We start from the raw sequence: 26,241 nt of genomic DNA, 5'->3' as shown, positions 1-26,241 counted from the left end.
GTGGTGCAGGAGTGATTTCTCTTCGGGCTGAAGGATTCTTTACCTTCCCTTACCAAACACGTGGTTCTGTGTGTTTGTCAATGACTGTGCGCTAACACTGCTTTTGTTGTCTCCCCACCCGTTCCCCACGCCATCCCAACCCACATAACTCCGTCTTTGCTCTCATTTAGCCCTTAGCCTGCATGTGCAGAAACAGTCTTCATGGTACAGGAGTTTCTGGTAGTCCCTGAGCAGAAATGCAGGCATGGATGAAAGTAATATAATATCATAAGATATTAGTGTGAGTCCCGCCCTAACCCCACACGCACGTGCGATTTGCATGGACTTTGTGAAAACCAGGCGAGGTATCTTGTGAAGTTTAGTCAACCAAAAATAAACAATAGAAATGTTTATCCTTTTTTTCCTACAACTAGTATCAAAGGATTGATATCTGAACAAACGCCCAGCCCAGCGAAGCTGAAGGATAATGGGGTCATTGATTGTTATGAGGTTAGGGAACTTTAGAAAGTCTTAAAAAGCAGCATGTTGGTGCTGATTTCTGCAGCTTTGCAGCGACTTTCTCTCAGGGAAAAGCAGTGACTGAGTTAGGTGCTCAACCACAAGGTAGGACCCACCACAGTTCATCAGAATGTTGGAAGCTCCTGGCTTAGCATCTGCCCCGCACCCCTCCAGGCCTTCTGGCCAACACCGCTGATAAGGTCAGACCACAGTGTTAGACGGCTTAGCCCAGAAAGGCTGCACCGGCACAAAGACCCCCATATACTTGATCCATCCGTAGGCAGGCTCAGGTGTGGTTCCCTCCTCTGCCTGTGTGTCCTCGGGATCTTGCTTGATTAAAGCTCCAGCAAGCTCCCACTTCCTGGGAGTGCAGCTTATTCTGTCCTAAGGAGAGTGTCCATGAGCCCAAGGACCCTCAGAAACAACCAAAGGAATCTACTCTAGGTGATGTGGACTGGGATCCTCATTCGGTCATTTTCCCCGGGACCCTCCTGAAGGTCTCAGAACGAGTTCTTCCTGCTCTGCCACTGGAAACCCACCCCCAGGTCTCCTGTCCAGGGCCATGTCACCATGAAATCCTCCCCAGCCAGAGTCCTGTCTGGCCTCCAGCATTTCCAGCCTCGCATGAATGTACAAAGGTCCTTAGGTAGAAGCCCTTCTGTATTGGCGACACCAGCCTGGGGTCATGCTTTTGCAGTGCTCTCCGCCCCATGGCCCTGGAATGGCTTGCCCAGCTCCTGGACTGTAACCTGACTGCTCACGAGCTGATGTCTTTGTGGGCCCCTCTGTCTAGCTTTCTAGCCTCAGTGATGTCATTCAAGGGTGTCCCATCCCCAAGCACCACCCACAGGCAGAACAGCCCTTCCTACTGGCTTTCTCCTCCAACATGGTTTAATTCTTTGCTCTTACAGAATAAAGGATTCTGATATATGAAACACATTACTTTGCATTTAAGAGCTCCCCAAAGTCCTCTGCTAGCAGGTACACATTTGGGCAATAGGCATATTTCTTACGTTAGCTTATTGGCTTACGTTAATTGACTTACGATAATCACACACTAGCACAAAGCTTCTCTATAATCTGTGTAGAGGCCGGAGCGCTGGGCTTCAGCGCACACATTGATGAGACAGTCGTGCTAATCTTTTAATAAGAAACCACACGCATGCAGAATTCGAAACTGTGATTCAAACTTACAAAGCACTCTGTAGAATTTCAATGCTTGGTCTTCTTTAAAAAAAAAAATGCTCTCATTTTATCCAGGATCTTAGATTATAAGCATGCAAAAGTTCTGTGAGCTACATTTAAATTCCTGAAATCTGAAATAATTTTATTACACTAGGAAATAAAAAAATACATATTTATATTTTCCTTGGAAAGGATTATGGATTTCTTTGAACTGATCTCACAGACAGATAGATTTAATATCTTTTTTGTCATACTTGACGGAAGATTTCCCTTTCATGTGGGGAGAAACAAACATTGACAGCTAGCCTCATACCTATACCAGTCCGATCTCAGATTCTTCGTGTCTTTGACTCTTTCTTCTGCCATTTCCTTGCCAAACGTTCGCACTTGTCCCTGTGCTGCCTTGGTTTTGCAGATGAACTTCACCCGTGTCCCCTTACGTGGGTTCTGATGTCTGAAGACATGGGTTTCCAGCTGGAAACATGGCACAGTTGGAAGAACACTTTTCTTGGCCTGGGCTGATAACAGGACAGACTGGGATTCTATTATCCCTGCTCTACTTACTAAGTGCAGGATAAAGACCATTTTTGCTCGGGGGAAATTGCATTATTTTTTGCATTATTTTTCCTAAACCACTGACTTCCTGGCCCTTGTTTTACATGGAAAATTTTACATGGAAAACACAGAGGGATGGAGAATCTTACATAGCGGAAGGTGCCAGAATGCATGCCCCGTAACGTGTGGATGTATGCCTGAATCTCTGCGCCCATTGTACTCAGCTTCTGCCTAGAAAGCAGCTTCAAATAGCTCAGAGTTCAGTCTACTTAGGTGCTTCCTTAGAATTCTAAATAATCTGAATTTCATAATGCTATATAATAATGCCTGATTACTGAGGAGCTTGCTTTGGAGACCTAGATGCTTCCTCTTTGAAAAGTTGTCTGCAGCTCTTTCGCCCTAAAATGAGAGTTTCTAAAGGAGATGAAAAGCAAGTGAGTCACCAAACCAAAAGGGACGCTCGGCTTCCTTAAGCTCATGTGTCTGGCACAGTCTCCCTGCAGACTCCTGGCCCCTGGCCAGACCTATTGTTCCTCCTTTGATGTGCAGGTTTTCAAGCAGTTGTACTATGGGTGACAGTTCCAGTGAAATGCATGTGGCTTTTTAAAGCACCTGGCCTGGACATTGTGCTTTCAAGCGCCCGCACCCAGCAGTACATGACAAAATGAAGCCCCTTTCAAAGAAATGGGCTTCACCCTTTGTGCAAATCCTGATTTGATGCTTTGTCAAGTAAGGTGCAAGTTGGGCAGAGGAGGGGCATGAGAAAATAAATCAACGAGCCAGGACCTAGGTAAAGAACTCCTCTCATTTCTCATCACCCTGGACACCCTTGGATCACACAGCGCGCCTCTTGTAACCGTCATCCCTAAACCCTCCGCCATGCTGTCTTCATTAATAGTCATCTAACACCATGGCCCTGCTTTCAGGTACAATCCCTCCACTCATTAAGTCAGTTGTCCAAAGCGAAGAAGGGCTGACGACCAACGAGGGGCTCAAGATGCTGGTGACCATCTCCTGCATCCTGGTGGGGGTCTTCCTGCTGTTTGTGCTCCTGCTGGTGGTGCGGAGGAGGAGGCGGGAGCAGAGGCTGAAGAGGCTGAGAGGTGAGTGGCGACCCCGCAGTCACCCACTCGCGCCACTGTCTCTGGACAGCCGGCCTGGTGGGAGCTGCCCCCCAGGAGAAGGGCTTGTCCTCTCCGGGCCTGGTCCCCCAACCGCCTGACTCCGTGATGTGCCTTGAGCGGGGCTGCAGAGCCTTAGGGGAAGAGTCACACGGATGTCACTACCCCACGCAATCAGACGCTGAGGGAGGGTCAACCGCGCTCTGGTCTCCTAAATCCTAGAAATTCGTAGGCAAAGAAAATTATTTTCTCATGGGTCTTTCAAGTCTGCTCGCCTTAATTCTCAGCCTTCCCAGCAAGGCCATCAATTATGGCGTCCTTTAAAAAGACCTATCACATTTGCTGTGGCAATGAGAACTATTTTATTGCCAGGAAGCGGAAATTGAGGGCTTATAGTAAAGCATTGTGAGGCAGAAAACACACAGTTTCCCAAATTAGAAATGTGAGCTACAGCCCAGTGTAAGAGTTTCACTCAAACAACAAAAAAAACATGGAAGACAAGAGCCTCAGCCAGACGCGAGCCATTGTGAGCGGGCACCATTATTATGATGTCCAGTTCTGTGAGGTCTCGGTGACGAAGCTATTTCCAGCTTCTGGCCGAGAGCCCTTCCTCGCCCTTGCTCTGCCGTGTGAAGAAAACGAGCTCTTTCTAACATGAAACCCCATGCAGACAGAGTGGTGCTGAGTCCTTTGCTTTTCACCTGTCAGGGTATTTAACCAAGCCCCTTTTTTGATAAAATGCATGGACACGATGTTCACATTTAATCAGTCCAATGTGGAGGAAGGTCACGTAGCATCCTGCATGTTCCTCAAAGTTACACCTGCAGAACAAGTCTGGAAGCCCTGCCCCCAGGACCTATCTGTGACATCCCCAGACATCGCTGATAACGGAAAACACTGACGTCTTCTGCAAACACTTCAGTTGACTATGATCTGATAAGAGAGGCAGACCATGGTGATACTTTCTCCTATCTGCGCTTACGTGCAGTGTTTCGGCCCTCACACATTTTCCTATCAACTTGCTTCCACTTCACCAAAAAATTAAAATATTTGAAGAACATCACGCTCCATCTGTACATGTTAATAGCCCTTCCATTTAAATCTCCCACAGCCCCATCATTCAGATGAGCCATCGAGCACATTGAAATATCCTTGCTAAATCCCGTTAACCACTTATTCAATTTTGCAGACTTACCTTAGGAAATCCTATATATCCCAAGCACCATGCTTGGTGCTTGATGTGTCAAGATGAAGAGAGCCTTCTGCGCTTTGGGTTTAATGTAGGAGGCAGACACATGAGCATCTACCAGGAAAAGAACAAAAATGTCATGAATATTAAAATAAGCCTCAAACAATCCTACATAAGCACAAAAGAGGGGGCAATTAATCCCAACCGGGGAGAGAAGGGGACGCCATCTAAGAGCCACGTAAGAGCCACATATGGCTTAATACACTGAGAAATCCAGTATAAGGTAAACTGTGTTGGATTACATTCACAAGTGCCCATCGCTACCAAAAGGAAGTTTTTCTAACCCTTTCACAGACACCAGAATCCCATACTCCGGACTTTAGGGACAGTATCATTGAGGAGCCAGTAATGGACAGACCAGCGAGGGTCTGTCCTTGTTGCGTTTAGACGGTCAGATCTAACTAGCTGCGTGTCAGAGGCTATGAATCATTCATGTAACATCTTCTAAAACCCAGAGAAAAATTTTTTTTCGTAATCATTTCCATTGGATCACAAGGGTTTGGCAGCAAATGCAGTGAACGTGAAGTTACTCCCTCCCAGCATTCTACCGTCCTCCGCCAAATTCCCCGTTCCTTGCCGCGCCCCCCCCCCGTCCCTATTGAACTACTCCTTCCTTCCCAGCTGCTGCTTCATTTGCCCTATTCCACCCATAATCTACGCACCCCAGTCTCTGAAGATGCTGAAGATGCCGCTGACTTCTACCACCGGGTGGGGTTGTACGGATGGCAGCCCGCGCACCCTTATGGTTATTCTTTTTTTTTATTTTTGGTATTTAAAATCTTTAATAAAATACCAGCAAATTTAATTTAACAGTGAAAAAAATTATCTAATAGTAGGTGCTGCCCAGGTAGGGTTTATCTCATGAATAATAAGTAAATCTATTAATGTACTATGCCACATATGGGATCAAAGGAGAAAAAGAGCTTACGATCGTCTCAATAGCTTTTAAGAAAGAAAAATCATTCGAATGCCTTATCATTCAGGGATTGCTTTGCAAGGGCTCCGCCTGAAAATATCCTGGGACTGGCATTGTTACTGTGGACATCTCTACTCCTAGATGCCGGTATTTCATAGCGGATCTTGGTAAAGAAAGCAATACATCACATCGGAGAGCACGGCCTTTCCCTTGCCAGAAATGGTTTTGTTTTCTTTGTGCCTGAGGAAAGACAGAGCCCCGCACAAAGGTTTCCACAGGAAGAAAACAAAAACTGTGGGAAAGAGGGCGTACTTATGCAAAATGCCGGGGAGCAGAGAGTTCCAGGGAACTAGGTTGCCGGAGCACAGAAGTGTCTGCAGTCTTGCATTTTGCACGAGCTTCGCAAAGCCTTCCAAACCCAGAGCCGGACAAGAGGGCGGCGAGAACACAAAGGACTGGGCACCCAATTCCACCTGCTTCCTAACGGCACATTTTAATGCGGATGCACAGAAGTAAATTCGATTCAACAAACCGTAATTGATCACCTGCCGTGTGCTGGCCGTCACCGTTTTTAAAACGAACATAAAATTTTCTTATTAACTGCTCCTATTTGATCACAAGGGTTTGGCTAGGTCCCAAAGAGAAAAATGAGGACGACGACCCTGTCCCAGAACTAGAGAAGCTGACATTCTAGTGGCAGTGAGTAAAGGCTTACAAGAAACAGACATCTTTCCCTAAATGTGAAAAGTGCACATGAAAGCACAGAGTAGGTGACATAGGTTACGGGGGTGGGGGGGCTGTCAGTGAAAAGCCAGGTCTTGCCCCCAAAACATCTTTCTCTTTTAGTCCAACAGAGCCCCCAAAATGTTAATTAATGACATAAAATGTTTCCAACCCACTCATAGAGGAAAACTGCAGCCAGAGCTTACTGTAGTAGGTGCCTGCCTATTAAACGGAGCTCAGTGGTAGAGTCAGCTAGTTACAACCTGACCCACATAAGGCACAGATCCTGTGCCTGGATTAGAATGAGTTCACATATATTTACAGATTCAACAGAAAGGGCTGCTTCATACAATATTTTTATTGCCCCAAATAAGGACATTTCTAATAATATGTCAATGTTTCTTGAGCAACCACTGATGAGGATCAAAACTGGAAATAAAATTTGGGTTATAGAAAAATATTGTGGGGTTCCTAATGGACACTGTTAGAGTTCCTATTTAAGGTCAGCTTCATATTTTTGACCTTGTTCGATTGCTAGAAACTACTAAATGTTTATAAGGAAGGTACGTTTTAGCATGTAGACAAACAACCTAGTTAGGTGAATATAACATTCTTTTAGATAAAAATGAAGAAAGGAAGGAAGAAAGGAAGGAGGGAGGTAGAAAGGAAGGAAGGAAAGAAGGGAGGGAAGGTGGGAGGAAGGAAGGGAGGGAGGCAAGATGGGACTCAAGCAATTTAGCCAACCTATATTTCTTCCGTCCTGAGAACTTTACTAATTTTAGAGCATAGCGACCTCCTAAAGTCCAAACTGTCGCAAGTGCTACATTTTTTAAAAATCTGTACCCTTATCCAGGAGTCCAGAAGCCACATTTTGCTTGTAATCATGCCCTGATTTTCCCCCACTTCTAAATCCTTCGAAGTACAAGGTTACAGAACAAATCTCTGGCTGGGTCCATGATCCCAGAAGCCCCAACCTTGTAAAAATTTGATTCCCACGTCAAGTAATCAACGCCAGTATTACTAAGAACTTCCTCCTTTAGTGTGAGTCTACCCAGAAAGGTGCAAAGTCGTGTGGGCTCCAGCCGGTTGGGTCAACTTGCATGCCAAGCCTAAAAGGCGCTTCTGGGACTTCAAGTAAGCTAAAGATAAAAATCAATGGAGGTTATAAAATTTGACCACGCTTCTGTGGCTTTCTGTGGCTTTCAAAATGCCTTTCTTCCTATGAACAGAAGCATAGTTATTTTAAGCATGCTTTGAAATGGGTTAATATTATAAAAACAGATCAGTTCTGGAAGGCAGTTCGCGGACAGAATGTGGCCTCATGCTTCCACATGGGCGCAGGTGAAGGGGCGGGCCGTGACGGATGGCCGTCGTCTGCTGAGCTCCAACATGTCATTCATCTGGTCTGCAAATGAGCTAGCCTTAATCTAAGAACAAAAATTCGCTTGAACTTTAATAATTTAAAGAAAGAGCAGTGTAGAGACTTCTTCATGAAGCTAATAAATGTCCAAGTTGTGGTTTATTTGGGATCAGAAGCATGTGCTCTGAAACTTTATTTCTATTCCTTCCTTCCTTGCTTGCTTGCTTTTTTTTTTCTTTTTTTAAGCCTTAATTTCTTAATAAAGTTATTCTTTCGAAACTCCAAATTTGCAATGGGAGAATTGAGTAAAAGGGGCCTCTGTATCAGAGTGGGGCGCAAAGGAGCGTTAGGATGGCGGCAGGGCCGAGCCAAGGGCAGCCAGGGGAGCGAGGGACAGAGAGCGGGCGGTCAGGAGGGAGAGAGTTGGCATCAGCCCGGGCGCCTTCCCCCGCCTGGGTGTTCTAGTTGGTCCCTGTTTGTACTTGCAGTTTTCTCAGACCGCAAGTCTATATGGTTTTCTTTTTGGGGTGTTTATTTAGTCGTGGTTTTGGGATCAGCTTTCATCGCCCAGGGATGATTGCAAGCCCCGTGTGTCATCTGGTAGCAAACATCAACGCAGGCTCATAGCCCTTCCGAAAAGAGCTACTCCATGAGACCCATTTCAGTCCCACAGAAAAGCAGGGATTGTGGTCAGGGAGCTTGCAAAGAACCCTTAGTAGATAGTAAAGCTAGGCAAAGTCTGCTGCTCCCAAAGAGGATTTTATGTTGGGGGGGTGCAAGTTACTGCCCAAGAGAAGTGGGAACCTAAGCCTAGTCCGCTTTACCTGACTAGAACTTCGGGAAGGAAAGTGTCGTTGTGTGGCGACGAATGGGATTGCTCTTTTTTAGTGAAGCATTTGGGCACAAAATATGAGGCGGCTCAGACTCTCAGTTGGCACAGCGCGGTGCTCGGGGCTTGCCTTGTGCTCCCCTGACGCAGCGGGACGGCGCCGCCCCGTGGCTGAGAGCCTGCGTGCCGTGGGCCGACCCACGATGGGAAGAGTGGTCCCCAAAACTGAGCGAGACCACGCTATAACACTCACAGCCGACACGGCTGCCTCTTCCCGAGAGCCCACTGAGTCGTGCAGGAACCAGCAGAGGACTCCTGTCTTCTACTTTTCACCTTCCTCATCTTTCCAGCGCTTACTCGGCACCGCCTCGTCGTGGTCCCCCCACAGCAGTGCAAACAGGTGGAGTATAAACTTGATACTACATGATGCCCTATCTTGCTGACAGGGCAACTGAAGGGCACTTGCCCAAAATCACGTACCAGGACAGAGCTAGAGAGAGCACCCAGATCGCTGCTGCCCTACCCGGTTCTCTTTCCATGAAACTTCCTCAGACTTGGGAATGGTCAAGAAAGAAATGGAACGTCCCATCAATATTGTTGGCTTTGAAAGGGTTGTCAATGAAGCATAGAGTCAGAAGATACATTAACACAGAATCAACAGCTACTTTATAATTCTGTTTTTTCCCATGGAAAATATTTGGTTTATTCACTTTTATGTCTATATTCAATACCTCTGTCTTCCATACCTTCTACCTGCTGCCCTTCTCTCTACTGCTTCTCCTCACTGGATTCTTGAAAGATGATTCTATACTCACCTGCATCGCTTCTCACCAACTCCTGAATCCTCCTGGTCTCGCTTCTACCCCCAGCCCCCCAAATGCTCTCCTGCAGGCAAATGACCCGTTACCTTCTGATCACCAAATTCTCCTTCCAGCTACCATTTGCTAGGACTCTTTGCACATTCAGAGTGTTAGCAAATGTTATTTTTTGAAACGCCTTCCTTCCAAATATCCTGGTGATATTTCCCTATCACGCCCCAGCCCAAAAGATTAACGGGCAAACACAGAGCCAAGGATGGATGTGTAGGAGTAGCAAAGGACTTTGGGAAAGGTGTCCCAAAGTCTAAATCTCAGATGGAGCTGAAATTTGTGGAGAAACAAATGTGACAGGCAACACAAGAGGCTGTTTAGCAAGAACAAGGCTTGAGATGATGTTCTCATATTAACAGATGGCAGGTAGAAGGAAAGACTCAATGTCTGCTTTGCTTTGACGCACACCAGGAGAAGTGCTATTCAAACCATAGAATGTGGAACAAGAATTATAAAAAAGGAAGAAAAGGACAGAGAGGTAGCAGAAAGAGGATAGGAGAGGGGAGAGAGAGAGGGAAAGAAAGAGAGGGGAAGGAAGGAAGGAAGGAAGGAAGGAAGGAAGGAAGGAAGGAAGGAAGGAAGGAAGGGAGAAGGTGCTTAAGAAAATAATCAGAGCCCCTGATTATTTAAATTGACTTATGCTTTCAAAACCTACTATGTTGCAGTCATTCGGTGAGCAAAAGAAGGGATGTTACATAAAATAATAGTTCTGATCTCTTGCCAGGAGGGAGGGAGGCATGCTTACTACAAACTATTACACGAATTCTTTAAATGACAAGCAACATACTATGGACACCAACAAATGCTATGATAATACACTGATGGGAAAGGTCCCCCCGCCACACACACAGGAATTATTAGGAAGGATATCACGTGGTACTGGTCCCTAGACCCCAAAGGATGATGGCTTAGAATTCTGGACAAAAATGTTCAGGACATAATCTCAAAATCTTTCTGGATAATCTCTGAACAATCAAATTAAAGGTGTTGGAAACTGGTTACGTTCCATACCTATCTTCAGAAACAATAAATTCTAAAAATTACAAATTGAAATAAAGTGGGCTGTAGAAAGGATGGTTTGTGAGCAATCGGGAAATTAGAGGGATCGGCGGAGGCCCAGACAAACCCCACTTGCTTCGGGACAGGCCTGACTGATAAGGGAGTACCAGGCCGTAGCTGAAGTCAGGGCAGGCTGAGCCCAGTTTGAGGTGGCAGAACGCCAACGGGGAAAGCTAATGTATTAGCCAGCAAACTCCAAATCTGAAGAGCTTTTGAAAGGCTGGAACCAAAGAGCTAAAATGTAATAGGAATCATCGTGAAGTCTTCTGTAAAAGTTGTAGAAGTTCATTTGCAGCACACATAATGAGCACTGTGTCCTCACGGGTGCGTGAGAAAGAGAATATCAAAAAATGACCCGTTTCTGCACTCAGCCTCATTTAATAAAGGACAATAAGAAATCACGGGTTTTTCACAGAAGAGAGTCCCAGGTAGAGAATTACCTAGAAATTATGCCGTCTGAGGAGGGATTGAGAAAATTAGAAATTTCAACTTGGAAAAGAGACAGGTGGCTCACAGCTGCATGGAGATACTCGCATGGCTTGTGAATGGCTCCAGGTGTCCTCGTTATGTCCAGGTCGAAATGACAACAAGGGATCTCAGCGCAAGACTAGGAAGATGTTTCCCACAATGAACTGTATCCCCAGGAAAAGCTGGTGTGCCTCGCAGGGACGGGGCTGAGCCTGGAGAGGAAGATGACTCGGCCAATGGAGAGAGGACATGGGAACAGGAAGCCACCGTGGGAAAGGCTATGCTGGATGCGGTGCGGAGGGGTGCCTGAAGTCCAGAGGACCAAGGCATCAACTTCACCTGGGGGGCTTGGGTGCACAGGGCAAGTCGCCTCTGCATGTGGTGCAACGTTAAAGAAAGCCTTCCAGGAGCCCCATCATGGGTCTGCGGAGAACGCAAGAGCGAGAACCTAGGGCTGGAGGCCAGATGTGAGGGGCAGCAGGGCTGGAAAGATCCCTTAGGACCAGTATGCGAAGGCTCTTGCTCTGCACTGAGTCCTGTTGGCGGGGAGGTCCCTTTGAGAGTTGCAAAGCACAGGTGTGACACGGTGAAGGGTGTGTTTCAGTTCCATCCCCCTTCCCGCAGGTGTATGTCACTTGGAGGACTGACACACTGGAGGTGGGGAGGCCAAGGAGGGGGATGCTGACTCGTCATGAGATTCAAACTGAGCAGAGAGAAAAAAGCAACGGTCCCACGGGGACGTGTTGAGGTGACAGATCAACAGACTTGACAGCGAGTCAGACCTGAGAGTGGGAGGCGGGGCGCTGTAAGGGCGGCAACTGCATCAGCCCCTCCCTGGAGCGCTCGGTGGCCCAGCTCATTTGAATATCTGCCCAAGACACCGGGGTGGGAGCCAAACGTTTACTGTGGGGCTGACTTGAAAAGTCTTCATGCTCTTAAGATTCTATGACTTCCTGATTTTAAACGTGTTCTTCACTTGCCCCAGATTCTCTTCTCACCCCTAAACGGAAGCGTGTCTGAGATTTTGCCATCTCTTTTCACTGTCCCTACATGAATACGAAGACCCTGGACCCCATCTCAGTCCTGACGTCTCTCTCAAACTCCATTCCAAATCTGCTTTGAATGGCCTCACCTCCTGTCCCCCAGTTCACGTTAACGTGGTCGAGTACTGCGGGAGGTTTGAAGCCAAGCACCCACTGCTGCCTCCATGTCCTTCCAGCTCCTGTGCTGGTGGCTTGTGTTACCGTACACCCAGCCCTGCGTATCCTAAATCTTGCCATTTCCCTGGACTCCCTGCAGCCCCTCTGCTGGTCCCCTCCACACCCCGCAGGTCCAGACTCTTGCAGACACCATGCATCTGCTCTAGCATCAAATGTTCCCCGCCACCGTGCTCACTGCAGCCAACCCTCCCAGCCTCTCACCTTCACCACCAAGTCCCTGTCCCCAGCCCCCATCCCACACACTCTGGATGGATCGATGCTAGTACACGGCTCCCACACCCACCCATCACCACCTCTGCCCTCCTTCCGCTCCCCGTCTTGGTCCAGATTATGGCGAGTAACACCAAGTCACACCTCCTTAGCTCCTTATGCCTTGACGAACCCCAATTCACAACCACTGCTGGAGACCTCTCTCCAGTCAAACCGACCTACTCCTTGCTTCCTGAAGGAGCTCAAATTCCAGTGCACACCGATTTTGTGCCATGGAGCTCTCCTCCCATTGGAGTCTATGCTCCCCAAGTCCCATGCTCCCTTTAAGGGAAGGGCAGTCTTGGATCTTTCCAGATTGACTCAACCTGAAACAGATGATCCTGGGATCACCTCCCTCACTCAGTTGGCACTAGGTGCCTATGCCTCCGTGTGTCCCTGAGGATAGGACCCAAATCTCACTCTATGTATAAAGAACCTTAAGGATGGTGACGGGAAAAAAGTTTGATTAACAGACATGGGTTGTGAATTCCTGCTCAGCTGCAGCAGATTACTGAACGTATCTGGGTCTCAACTTCCTGGTTTCTGAAGGAGGGCATGATAATTCCCAGGCAGAGACTGGCACGATCCAGACGCCTGATACGTGCTCCATTGTGACCACAGCCCACCCGTGTCCACTCCCAGAAGACATTCACGCACGGTCCTCAGTGCCATCTGTGCTGTCAAGCCCTCATCACTGTGAGCAAAGCTCCACCGGCGTCTCTCAAGGGCGAACTCACAGAAGAAGTGAATTTCAATTAATAGTATTTTTCTCACAATATCAGATGAAATCAGGAGGACATAGCAACCAGACAGAAAGAGAAAGGGATGTGTTGTGAGATGATAAGCGTAGGGAAGCATGGATCAAAATGGCTCCGGGTGGGGCAGCTGTGGAGCGGCTTAACCGCAGCGAAGACGCCTGCTAGTTGTAGACAAGAGAACTGGCAGTTAGAGCATGCGGTGTTTGAGGGGGGCTCCCTCCCCACGTGTTGGATGCCGCAATTCCTTAGCACGTGGATATGAAAAAAATCATGGGACAGAAAACTGCGCTGACTTCAGGAACAGAAAAAGCATGATGATAGTGAGCGAGATGAGGAAACCAGGTCCATTCTGAAGACGCTGGAGACTGAGTTACCTTCCAATCGTGAGCTGAAGTACAGCGCGTACTTCTTAAATTTCCCCCTCTTTTTTAGACTGTTGAGCTAGCCACTGCTTGGCTGTTACATAGAGCTAATTAATCCCACGCTTTTGGCATGATATATATATATTTACTTTGCAAGTGTTAAATCATTCAGGAAGAGAAGAAACTCATATCTGCTTGGTCTTTGCAGAGAAAGACATGGACTAGGAAGTTAAATGCTGGTTTGCTTTCTTTGCTTCACCATATGGGTGGGGTAGAAGGGAGCTGTTTCGTTTCCCAGACTGAACCCATCTGTGCACAAAAGCAGGGCCCCATTATGAGGTTATCCGTGGGAGCTGGCATGGCTGACTTGAAAAACTGAGCTTTGCTTCACGGGGACAGCGGCCCATGGATGGTGACCCCTGTGACTGCCCGCGCCCCTCAGGAATCCCGTGCTGCTCTGACATGACAGTGATTGCACTTACACGTCATTGGCATTTCTCCACTATAGAGCCAGTCACACAGCTGAATCCATTTCCAGAGAGTTCTGTTCATTGAATACTACATTTAACATCAAGACTTTTTAAAAAGCAATGGGGAGAGAAAAAAGCAAGAAGAGAAAAAAGCTTTTGTAGTCTAAGAAAGGAAACATTCATTTTTTTTTTGCCAGGACAAAATGTGTAAAAAGAAAAATTATATTTTAAGGGAGAATTTCAAAGCAATGCCACCAAAACTGTAGAATTTTTTTTCTACATCATTTTTAGACAGAATTTCTTTTGTCAGGGGTGGTAACCAAGTCTTAGTAAACAATGTCCTCAGAGACAGAAAATAAAGAAAATTTTTACTTTGGAATTTGAAATAAGCGTCTGAGTTTCTAGACACAGTGATATGCCATTTATACAATTCTTTGATCAACCTAAGCCACTCATAGCTCTACAATAACGCCTTCTTAAAGCGATCTATACTGTCATACGTGTTTAAATTTTGATATTTCGGTAACAAGAGTAGAATGTACTACATAAATAAAGTACTTTCAAAATGCTAATTTTCTGACTACTGAAAATAAAATCGGGTTTTCAAAACTTTGCAAATAAATACACTGTAAGAAAACTTTAGCAGGTGTTGGAGAATTTTTATGGTCCCAGAGTATTATGCTTTATTTTTCGAAATATATACACATATATTTCAAAAACATATAAATACATTCTCTCATGTAGAAGAAATAAGGTTATTAGTAGTGATATATGGATTTACAGTTACTTTTTAAAGTGGCGATTGTCATCTGACTCTGTAGAGTATTTGTCATGAATGCCTAAGTGAATGTTAATGAGTTGTTTATCATGTACTAATGTTAACTTTCTTTCCTCAGATGCAAAGAGTTTAGCTGAAATGCTCATGAGGTAAGAACAAAACCTACCATCTCATATCGTGTTTAAAAGAATAATTTCCAACTTGGCTTAATGGTTTTTTTTTTAATTTATTTTATTTTATTTTTTATTTTATTTTTTATAATAATTTTATTATATTATGTTTTTTTTTAAATAATTGTCTGAAATTGAGACAAAATTTTATTTTTGACATATAAAGTCCATTTTGTGTATCAAATATGCATGTTATGCCTGAGAGGAGCTTCAGATACCAAGTAACCTGCTTTCATACATGCCGTGGGTAGTTTTCTTGTTGACCAGACTCACCCAGTGGACTGGTTCTCGTTAAGCTGGGGGTAAAAAGGCGCATCATAAGGAAGTAGCTTTGGTTTTGTTTCCACCCAAATATACCACCTTTGAGGCTGAGCCGCCTCCTTTAACAGTTAGTCAAGTGAAAAGAAAACCAAAAAAGGCTTTGGGTGTTACATACAACTAATGAATCAGAGAACACTACACCAAAAACTAATGATGTACTATACGTTGGCTAATTGAATTTAAATTAAAAAAAAAAAAAAAACAAAGGAAATAACGTTGTGCACTGTGCTCTCCTAAGGAGATCAAGAAAGACCCTCCTTGCCCTCAGCTCCCCTGGCACCTTGAGCACCCCTTCACTGGTGCACTCACCACCTTCTGCTGCAAATATCTATCCTCTGTCTGGTCTTGGCGGTCATAGCCTGCTATGTCATCCTCATGTGAGAAATGCCAGCTGACGAATGACTAGCGGTCGTTGAATAAGTAAGTGAATTTTCACGGCTGTAGGAGACACCCCAGTATTTGCATTTAAGACTTTGATATTGTAATGATTAAACCAAAAGTGAAAAAGGATTATCAGAGTCTGGAAATCAGATAAGAAAAATGTTGGGGACCCTGACGGTGCTGCCATTTTAGGGTGTTTACTGTAGGAGAAAAAGAGGATGGGGTACGGGGTCTCTCCTACTCCCCACCCCACCACAGTTGGATTTAACTTCCTTCCCCATCTTTGCATAAAAAATTGGCACTTTTTTATTACTCACAAAGAGTCCATAGCCCATATTACCAGTATCTTTGAAGACCTAAGGCAGAGGTCAACTGCCATTGGCCCATGGATTACATTTTCCACAGACATCTTTGTTTGGCCAGACTGTGTTTTAAAACTATGTGCACTGTAGGTAAAGGGTATGGAAGACTCAGGATTACTCTGAAATAGTTGGAGTGAGCAATTAAATAAACGTAAGTGCCATTTGCTAAGATTAGGAATTAGGAAGATAGATGCAGGGTACTTTTTTTTTTTTTTTTGGTTGGACAGGGAAGGGGAAAATTGATGGGAATGAAAAGACTCATAGGGGTCATGTTGAATTTGGGATGCTTTCCAAGTGTCCAATGAACGTGTCAAATAGATAGCTGGTAGCAGGAATCTAGAGCTCAGAGCAGAACTCAGAAATGCAAATGGCCTGTAAAATGTATCTTTTAATGGGTCTTTGACCACATCCTTCTAGATCAAACTTGCATGAGAAGAATATGAAAATCTATATGAAATGCCTTGAGTCCATGGTCTAAAGCAAGTCTGTACTTGTTTGCTAAGCAAGTATTGAGACATTTTTGTGGTCACACAGAAGGCATCCAGACACACGTGCACCTGTGCAGAGCAAATCTGACAAGACACCTGGCAAACAAAACAAGCCAGAGTCATTCAATTTATAGTAACTTATCTACCAAATAAAATTAACTTTCTAATGTAGACTTAAAAATATAAATTTGTTGATGACATTTAGAAATCAAGAGATTTCTTTCTTCTTTCTTTTTTTTATTATGTTCAGTTAGCTAACATACAGCACATCATTAGTTTTTGATGAAGTGTTCAGTGATTCATTAGTTGCGTCTAACACCCAGTGCACATCACGTCACTTGCCCTCCTAAGAGATTTCACATAAAATTGGGGCTTTCTGACTTCTCTTGAAAATGCTCCAGCCATCCTGGGCACAGCCTAGAGATAATGGCTGTCTGGAGCTCTGTCAAGCGCTCCCCATAGACTGGGCATGCCTCTTGCCCTGTATAACAGGTCACCATTGCCATCTCCACCCCAGTCTACCTCACCGGTTTGCATCCCAGCCTAAGTCCTGCAGCCCTTCCCGAGACCTCCCGGCCACTTGCTGCAGCCACTGTTCAACCAGAGATCGTGTCTCTGTCCAAAGCCCGTGACACTGGAATCTCTGTTTTCTGACATGTTCAACATTTGTTTGGTTAGGACGTGTTGGTATTAGCTTCTCTGATATCCTAAAATGCATCCCTCCCCCTTCTTATTAGCCCCAAACGAGACGTCAGAAACATCTTCTTCTTTAATAGGTCAGTCACTGTGGTTGAAAGACCACCAGTTGAGCAAAGCAGGAATTTATAGTTAACTGTTGCCAACAGGAAATTAGGAACATTCAAGCTGGTAATTACACCCACTTAAGGTAGTGAAGGTGGTTTTCCTCCAGAGGGTACAGTGATTGAAAAGGAAGAGAATTTCCAAGCTTCTCAAATAGGTGGATTTTTATGGGATTAATTTCGAAGTAAATGCAATGCTTTTAATCATGAAGGGCCAGTTCCATCTGAGTTTGGCAGGTTGATGGGGCCAAGCAACAAAAGACCCTGTCACCTACCTGGAACTTGAGGGTCAACCGTATTTCTAATGTGGTCTGGAATATCTAGGTAAGTCATATCTGTTGGTATAGAGAAGACTACAGAACAGCTGTTGCTGACCGTCGCTGCTGCTTGTGTGGGAGGTCGGGGACTTAGCGGGCTGGTGCAGTGAGAACATAGACCTGCAAGCCTACGTTGTCGGCCTCGTGTTGCCACCTGTTGGTTCTGTGATCTTGGGCAAGTCATTTTCCCCTGTATGCCCTACTTTCCTCATCTAAAAATAACAATTTGCAGTTGTTCCTAGCTTTATCATTCTGTGATCTGGGTGAAGGTAACATATATTCCAACCATGGTCCACAAAAAATGTATCTGCTTACTTTAGTGGGATTAGCTGTCCGAGGGCCAGGAAGGCAGATGCTACTGTAGGACCAACACAGATAAGCTGGTGCCAGGGTATCCCCCACACAGTGTTATCCCCCATTTCCCATCACTGGGCTTCGTGCTTCTGCACACTCCTCTGTTTCACCCAAGCAAATCACCCCCCCCCCAGAGAGAGAGAAGAGAGACTTCACCCACCATGCCCGGATAGAAAGGATTTTCCTTTTTTATGATTATGTGAAAATAATTTAAAGAAAAATGCCAGCCTTCTAAGAGGTAAGACCAGCCTGCTCTGAGGCATTAGCCAATATGTGGTTAATATCCACAGACCGAAGACCGGTATTATTAAGAGCTGGTTCTAAGTGGAAGAGGGTGAAGGGGTCAAACTGAGAATTTAAATAAGTTTAGCTTTCTTGATGTTCATATTTTTAGACATGTGGTAAAAAAATAAATAAAAAACCACTGAACTATTATAATGAGCTCCTGATAACCCTATAGTTATTCTAAATTTATGGTATACTTCATATCATATTTGGGAAGGTGGGTGATGTGCAGACTTTTTCATTAGTTTCCCCCCCACACACACAAAGCTTAAGGAAATATTAAGACTTTAAAGAGTTTTAACAACTGCAAGTAATTTATTGGCTAAGCTGGGAAATACCATCCTCCATGAACGGGGTCAGACAACCAGACGGCAAATAGATGGTGGAAGATTGTATTTCAATAATAACTAATCATATTTAGCATGACCCCATATCATAAAAAAGGTGCAATTTTGTCTCTACAGTGAAAACATTCAGAATCTTTTCACAAATGAGGTTTCCTCAAATCGGTTTTTTTTTTTTTTGAAGTTTTGCTGCTGTTTTAATGACCAATTGTTATAATTTTAGGGAATCAGCCTTCCTAGAACCATAGATTCTAGAATATGCAGCCACATTACGAAAGTTAGCGCCTTAAAATGAGAAGACTATTACTGCCTCTGGGCCATGTCACCCGCTCCTACTGTACCCCCCAAACAACATGATTTATTCAACAAGCTTCGACAAATATTGATTGAGCACCTACTCTGGCCAAATGCTGCTCTAAGTTCCAGGGATATATAGGGGACAGAACGGAAGGAACTACCCCTTACAGAGCTCATATTCCACTGGAAGAGACAGATCACAAACAAGAGAAGTCAATGAAACGTATGCCCAAGAGCATTCAGTGCCAAGGAAACAAAATTCAACAGAGGATGGGGAGGGGAGGCATCAGGGGTGTCCAGAGCTGGGCCAGCCTGGCTCCACTGAAACGACAGCACCTGCGTCGAGCCCTGAAGCCAGGGAGGGAGCCAGCCACAGGGCCCCTGGGATGGGGGGAGGGGACGTTTCTTCTAAGCGAAGGGAACAGCCATGCAAAGGGAGAGAGGAACAGTCAGCTCCTGAGTCTCAAGGTTTGTTGGGCCATGTTCTTGCCTTCCCGCTGCAGTGCCTGACGGTGTGCATCCCCAAGGAGGAGGGGAAATTTACTTCTAGCTTTGATTGTCTGTGTTTACGAGGGTCGGTCGTACTGTAAGTCCTCGTGCCCGCCGCAGCGGGGCACAGTAGCTGTTTAGCGTGCTTCCTGTGTCGGTCTGACAGTGGACCCCTCGTTGTTAAGCATAGTCTGCACTCGGGTTCATAGTGTTTTGTAGACCGGCCGCTGACTGCCTCATAACTATTCATGATGTGCAGAAGGAACTAGCTCACATTTCTATTTTCGGTGCAAGGACAAGCTCAAGTCCCTAGTGGAGTTTCTAAACAGACCTTTCGGATACTCACAGAGGAGTAGTTCCCCATCTGTTTTTGTGGAAATAGAGCTTGTCTAAACTGCAGCCCCCAAGTCACCCACATGTGCTTCATTTTATACAAGAGTTTGAATCTTTGCTTTAAGACGCACACACACATACAAAGGGAAAGCGAAGCTGAGTAAATAATTTCAAAAAGTATATAGACCATGTGAAAAATTCAGGCCAAACGTTTGAATTTGGGCTCTGCGTAATTAGCATGATCTCGCTCCCTAACCCAGTTACTCGGCTGCCGAGCAAGGAATCTGGTTCAACATCAAGTCCTAAGTAGGAACGATTCGCCTTCCGGAAGCTGTTGTTTCTGTAGGCTGTTTCGTTTACACTGAAATGACGGAAGGACCGTTACAAAGTATTCAGAATATTAACACAGACTTCGACATGCAAATGTCTACCGGGGTTCTTAGAGTGAACTTGACCTTCAGAATATCAACATTCCTTCAGCGACAGGGTTCAAGGGTAGAGGAATCCTCATCCAAAGAAAGGACCTGGGACTCCAGGGGAATGCTTAGTTGGGAAGAAAAACATTGAGGATGTAGTATGGATACCCTCTTTATTGTTCTCTACTAAAGTAACTAACACAGAGGTAATTCATCACATGAAGTAGGCTCCAGAAATCTTTCTCAAAGTAGATTTTGGCAATTTTTGAGCTGGATTTATGAGTTTCTTTTTTTTAAATTTTTTTTATTATATTATGTTAGTCACCATACAGTACATCCCTGGTTTCTGATGTAAAGTTCGATGATTCATTAGTTGCGTATAACACCCAGTGCACCATGCAATACGTGCCCTCCTTACTACCCATCACCAGTCTATCCCATTCCCCCATACCCCTCCCCTCTGAGGCCCTCAGTTTGTTTCTCAGAGTCCATAGTCTCTCATGCTTCATTCCCCCGTCTGATTACCCCCCTCTTTATCCCTTTCTTCCTCTATCGATCTTCCTAGTTCTTATGTTCCATAGATGAGAGAAATCATATGATAATTGTCTTTCTCTGCTTGGCTTATTTCACTTAGCATTATCTCCTCCAGTGCTGTCCATGTTGCAGCAAATGTTGAGAACTCGTTCTTTCTGATAGCTGACTAATATGTATGCCATAGTTCATCACGTTGATGAATTATTCTGAATGATCGTTGCTCCTTAGAAGTTGTTTGGTTGTTTTTTTTTTTTTAAGATTTTATTTATTTGACAGAGACAGCCAGCGAGAGAGGGAACACAAGCAGGGGGAGTGGGAAAGGAAGAAGCAGGCTTCCAGTGGAAGAGCCTGACGAGGGGCTCGATCCCAGAACTCTGGGATCACGCCCTGAGCCGAAGGCAGACGCTTAACCACTGCACCACCCAGGCGCCCCTGTTTGGGGTTTTTTTAAGATTTTATTTATTTATTTACTTGACAGAGAGAGAGAGACAGCCAGCGAGAGAGGGAACACAAGCAGGGGGAGCGGGAGAGGAAGAAGCAGGCTTCCAGAGGAGGAGCCTGATGCGGGGCTCGATACCAAAACACCGGGATCACGCCCTGAGCCGAAGGCAGACATTTAACGACTGAGCCACCCAGGCGCCCCTAGAAGTTGTTTTAATATACAGGTGACCCTTGAACAATGCAGGCATTAAGGGCCCTGACCCCCACATACAGTCGAAAATCCACGTATAACTTTTGATTTCCCCAAAACTTAACTGCTAGTAGCTCACTGTTGACCAGAAGCCTGACCCATAACCTAAACAGTCAATTAACACATATTTCCATATTATATGCATTATATACTGCATTCTTACAATTAAACAAGCTAGAGAAAAGAAAATGTTATTAAGAAAATCATAAGGAAGAGAAAATATTACAGTACCATACTGTATTTATCAAGAAAATCCACATGTAAGTGGACCCACGCCGTTCAAACCCATGCTGTCCAAGGGTTGACTGTACATTATTATGAAATCTTCTCAAACCTTATAAATCTATAAAGACTGCTCTATCACTCCTGTCATGTAGATTTCTAATTCGAGCCTTTGACTTTTTTTGTGTTTCTGTGAAACACGCAGATTATTTTTTTTTTCTGTAAGCTGTAACTGAATTTGATGATCCCGTGCCGTTTTACCACCTATTTTCATTTCCTCCTAAAAGACAGCTCGCTCTAAGAGTAATTTTCTGGTACACAAATTCTTACAGTAGTTGGGTTTTGTTTTTAATTCTAAAATGAGGTATCAGTTAGGATAAACGAGTGTCAGGGAAGTTGACAAGGTTTATGATTTGTTATTGGACACAAATGAAACGACACAGCTATAAATACAGACCCATTAGTAGGAACCCCACCCAACGGCAGCCAGCGCACACGCCTCCTCCCTTGCCATCACTGGAATACCTCACGCCTGACAAAAGTGTTGTTGGCTTAACGATCCTTTTTTTTTGGTTTTACTTAATGTTACACAAGAAAGGGGAAATTCCAAAGGTTCTGTCAGTATGGAATCAATCTCTATTAACAGTTTTCATTCTCTGAACCTCGCAACTGACTGCTGAAACTCAGTAAATATCATTTTTTTCCTTCTCCTTTTCCTTCCTTTCTTTTTTTTCCCCTTCCCCCCTCTCCACAAGGCGTTCAAATAATTTGATACTACACCCGGTTGACGTGCAAGCACCTGTCGTCATCACGTAAGTCTGAGCTGTGCGTGTTCATGCAGCCTCTCTATTGTATCCCCAGTAAGAACACCCGGACTTCGGATACCTTGAGCAAGCAACAACAGACCTTGAGAATGCACATTGACATACCCAGGGCTCAGCTTTTGATTGAAGAGAGAGACACAATGGAGACCATCGGTAAGGTGCCCTCTTCATGGCTTCTCACAAGGTAGCTGCTACAGCCATGCCCTCTCAGCCCAAACCCCAGTAGCTAGGGGAACGTCTTGAGTGCTCCACGAGCAAAGGTAGAAGGGAGATCATTGTTATTGAGGAGAATAATAAATACCGACAAACGCGGGGTGGGGGGTGGGGGGAATGAACTTATACATACCTCAGAGGTCACCTGAGACAGCAGTTCCCCAACTTTGATCAGTGCTGGATCTTTCCTGGAGAGACTATAGGTGCTTCTCCCAAGAACAAACACCTGTAATCAAATAAACCTAGAAGGACCACACACTAAAACCCCAACTTGGAAATCCACTCAGTGCCTTCTTCAGCTCCAGTAAGGCCTTCATTAAAAAAAAACATTTCAACTCTACTTAGCATTTAACAAACAAGGGTCTTTGCACGAGCTGCCTTTTCCCCACCCCTCAGCACCCCGCAGACATCCTGGAATGGGTTCCTTGGCAGTGCTTTGGGAAACACCCCGATCCATGTTTCACCTGGAGAACTTCTGCGGCTGGTTCACCCAGAACCCCGCTGTCTTGACTCCTTCCAGCCCTTTCCATTCGAAATCTGCCGTTCCACACTGCCTCCTGATGCAGGTCTGTTTATTCCAGAACCAGAGACGTTGTATTTCCATTGCAATAATGATCAGAAGAGTAGGTAACATTTACTGAGGGCTCTCTAGTGTCTCCTGCTCTTATAAGCACTTTATGTGCATCATTTCGTTTAACCCACCCAATCAACGTAGGAAAAAATACTGCTTTGTAACTGGAGCATCGAGAAGTCACATAGCTTGCAGGTCACGTAGACTAGAGCAGAACCAAGACAGCCCCCAGCCCCCACAGCTGCCAGCTTAGCCCTCCTGTGACTGTCACCACCTGCTTCCGTTATCAACAAGCTACTGTGCAGAAGCCCTCACCTTAGAAATATCACTCAGTTTCCCAGTATCCATGGAAACAGACCCTGAGGCAGGTTGCCCAGTCTGGCCCTTTGCAAACTTCACTCTGTGTTTGTTCTGGAAGGTGTTTGCTGGCACTTGGTCCCAGGGCAACCCTATCCTGTGGTTTGGCTAAAACTACCCCACTCTTGGCACCTATGCTAGAAACCTCCTGCCAGAAGAACAGTGGTAAATGGCCAGATTGGCAGAACGTCGCCATTGCTCCTTGCCTCGCCCTGCATGATTATGTTCCTAATAGAACAACAGAGACATCTTGACTTAAAGGCTCCTAAATCCTCAGGCCTGGGCTGCACGTGCTGGCTTTACATTTGACCCAGGCATCATAACACTTGGAGAAGTTTGGTCAAGCCCAGGGTGGCCCTCAATCAACCAAATTCAAATCCTACCTGTGTTGTCTGAGTGCTCACTACTCATCCTAAAATACACAAGATTTTATCTGTGCTCCCATCAGGACAAAGTACCGTGCTTTGCTCGTGATCATCTTTACCTTTCAGGAGTATAGCTGGAATCCCTTTTAATGAACTCAGTGGGTTGGGCATGAGAACCAAACTTTCCTTTGAAACATCAGTTCAAAAATCAACATATAATTCCTTTGACCTTATAATATAGTGATAACATTCGGTAAGTGTTCCTCCTCACCCTTATTAATCATTGTCCCCGCTGTAGTTAAAATAGGTAGTCACTGCTGGCCGGACAACAGAGGAAGGTCTGCCCATCGTTCTGTCCGCAGCCACTGCCCTTTGCTAGACCTGTGTCCTGTTCTTCACAGGCTCGTCCATCACCAAGAGTCGTTTACCTCCTGGTGATGCTTGACAGTTGGCCGATGGCATTTTCTAATTACTGGGAAGTAGAAATGTGATGCTTTTAAAACGCTCTGGGCTCTGACTACAAGAATCCAATAGGAGAGTGCCATTAATTTCCAGCCAGAATGAATGGTTAGCCTCGCACACTGACAGGCACCTGAAGTTTCCCATTAGGAGTTTGTACCCTAGCCCCGCAGATAATCCACAGTGCTCTCCGCAGGGCTGCGTGTCGGAAACCAGCACACGTCAGTATTATTAGTGAAAAACAAACGTAGATGTCGGGCTTCCGATGCCAGGTCCAATTGTAAGAACCTGCTTCTGGAGAAAGACCACCCAGTCTGGGGACCAGGGGAAGGCTGCGGCGTGACCCCCCACACCGAGCCCCGGCTCCTGCTGCGGTACCATCCCGAGTCACATCCCACGCCGGGATGCCAGCAGACACCTTGGCAGTCTCTCCTCTATTTCCCTGCCAAAAAATTTTATTCTAACTTCAAGAGGCTTTCCTCTCCTGCCAGAGCCTGAGTAATTGGATTTTGTAAGGTTCATTCTGTTCAGAGCCTTTTTTGGGCACAGAAGTCTCACTGTGTTGTTTATGACTTTCACATCACCGTTCCATGTCAAGGCACGCCGCAGCGTGGTCCCACCTGACTGATAAACTCGCATGAACAGCATCCCAGGCTGCAGGGCTTGAAAACAGCTGAATATATCCATATATCCTAGCGGAAGCCTCCCTTGGAGTAAAAAAGCTCTTAAGGAAGTGTGAAACGTATCACAACAAAGTAATGAAAATCTTGAGACAGCCAAATAATGACACACAGCTCAACCAACTGCTTCCTTTCCAAGCACTAAAATGCTCCCAATTCATCTGAACCCGCTCCTGCTTCTCTAACCTTCAGATGCCAACTGGGCTTGGAAATCTGACAAGTGAGTCATTTTGAGAAGTCAATTAAAGGATGTTCTAGAGTAATTAAAGCTCAGAAGAGGTGGGAAGGAAAGGAACGTACCTCAGAATCTTTAAAGTAGAGGAATCTATAAACTCTGAAGACCGGCCCTCCTCTTTCCCTCCCCTCCCCCCAACCCCAAACATTGGCCAAGTTCGGCGTGAGGCCCCCTCAAGCGTAGACAGCTGTGGCTGTGTTCTAGTCCTGCAAACAGAGCTGCCTTGCAAGGGCAGCCCCACCCCTGGGTGGTGTCGGCATCCCTGCTGGCAGCTCAGGTGAGCCCCTGCCAAACACAGACTTCCCAAACTCGGTTCAACAGGCCGTGGCAGCAACAAGCCTCCCCAAATCAGCGTTTGCTTCGTGAGAAGACCCTCTCTGTGGTCACTCTCTTTCATTCATGCTCTGAAAGCCAAGCCCTAAAGACTACCTTCTGTTTTCAGCATTCTGCAGGGTTCTAACACAGTGCTTGAGATTTTACTGGTTTTTGCTGCTTTAGATGGGGCCGTAATTGCTGTTGTGATGAACAGTAACAAGGATCTGGGGAGAGAAGGCAAGGGAGCCAGGGAAAGGGGGTAAACGTGTCTGGTTTCCTGCGTCCTTGCTGTTCTGCAGACGATCGCTCCACAGTCCTGTTAACGGATGCTGACTTTGGGGAGGCAGCGAAACAGAAGTCCCTGACGGTGACGCACACAGTACACTACCAGTCAGTGTCGCAGGCCACTGGGCCCCTGGTGGACGTTTCGGACGCTCGGCCGGGAACGAGTAAGTGCAAACCGTGTGGGTGTTGTCAACGCCAACAAGACGTTGATGCTCTGTCCCCGTCAAACAGAGGTGGGGCTCGTTGGCCCCATGCCTAAGAAACGAATACGCATGATGGTATCTTTCATTAGGACATTGAGTTTTTACTGTTCGATCTGAGCTGGTATTCAAATTGTGTCAGTTGAAGCCAATCACCCTTGGTAGTGATTTACTATGAAAGTGCTACAAATTTCAGGTCAAGGTAATTTTATTTGGATGACACAGGAAAAGAGGAAGGTAATTAACATTAGTGAGTATCTATTC

At 45.5% G+C, this 26,241-nt stretch overlaps 1 protein-coding gene across 1 annotated transcript in view; it reads left to right on the top strand.

Moving 5' to 3' along the window:
* DSCAM (DS cell adhesion molecule) overlaps positions 1 to 26,241 on the top strand; it is a 597,611-nt gene that overhangs the window by 546,928 nt on the left and 24,442 nt on the right. Inside the window, 4 exon segments of the mRNA XM_048215087.2 lie at positions 3,165 to 3,341; positions 14,788 to 14,818; positions 22,335 to 22,450; positions 25,792 to 25,941. Coding sequence (XP_048071044.2) covers positions 3,165 to 3,341; positions 14,788 to 14,818; positions 22,335 to 22,450; positions 25,792 to 25,941 — 474 coding nt within the window.

Source organism: Ursus arctos, unplaced genomic scaffold (genome assembly GCF_023065955.2).
Source record: "Ursus arctos isolate Adak ecotype North America unplaced genomic scaffold, UrsArc2.0 scaffold_4, whole genome shotgun sequence".
Classification (NCBI taxonomy): Eukaryota; Metazoa; Chordata; class Mammalia; order Carnivora; family Ursidae; genus Ursus; species Ursus arctos.
Note: the sequence above shows the minus strand (reverse complement) of the source record. Positions and strands in the feature narration are given on the sequence as shown.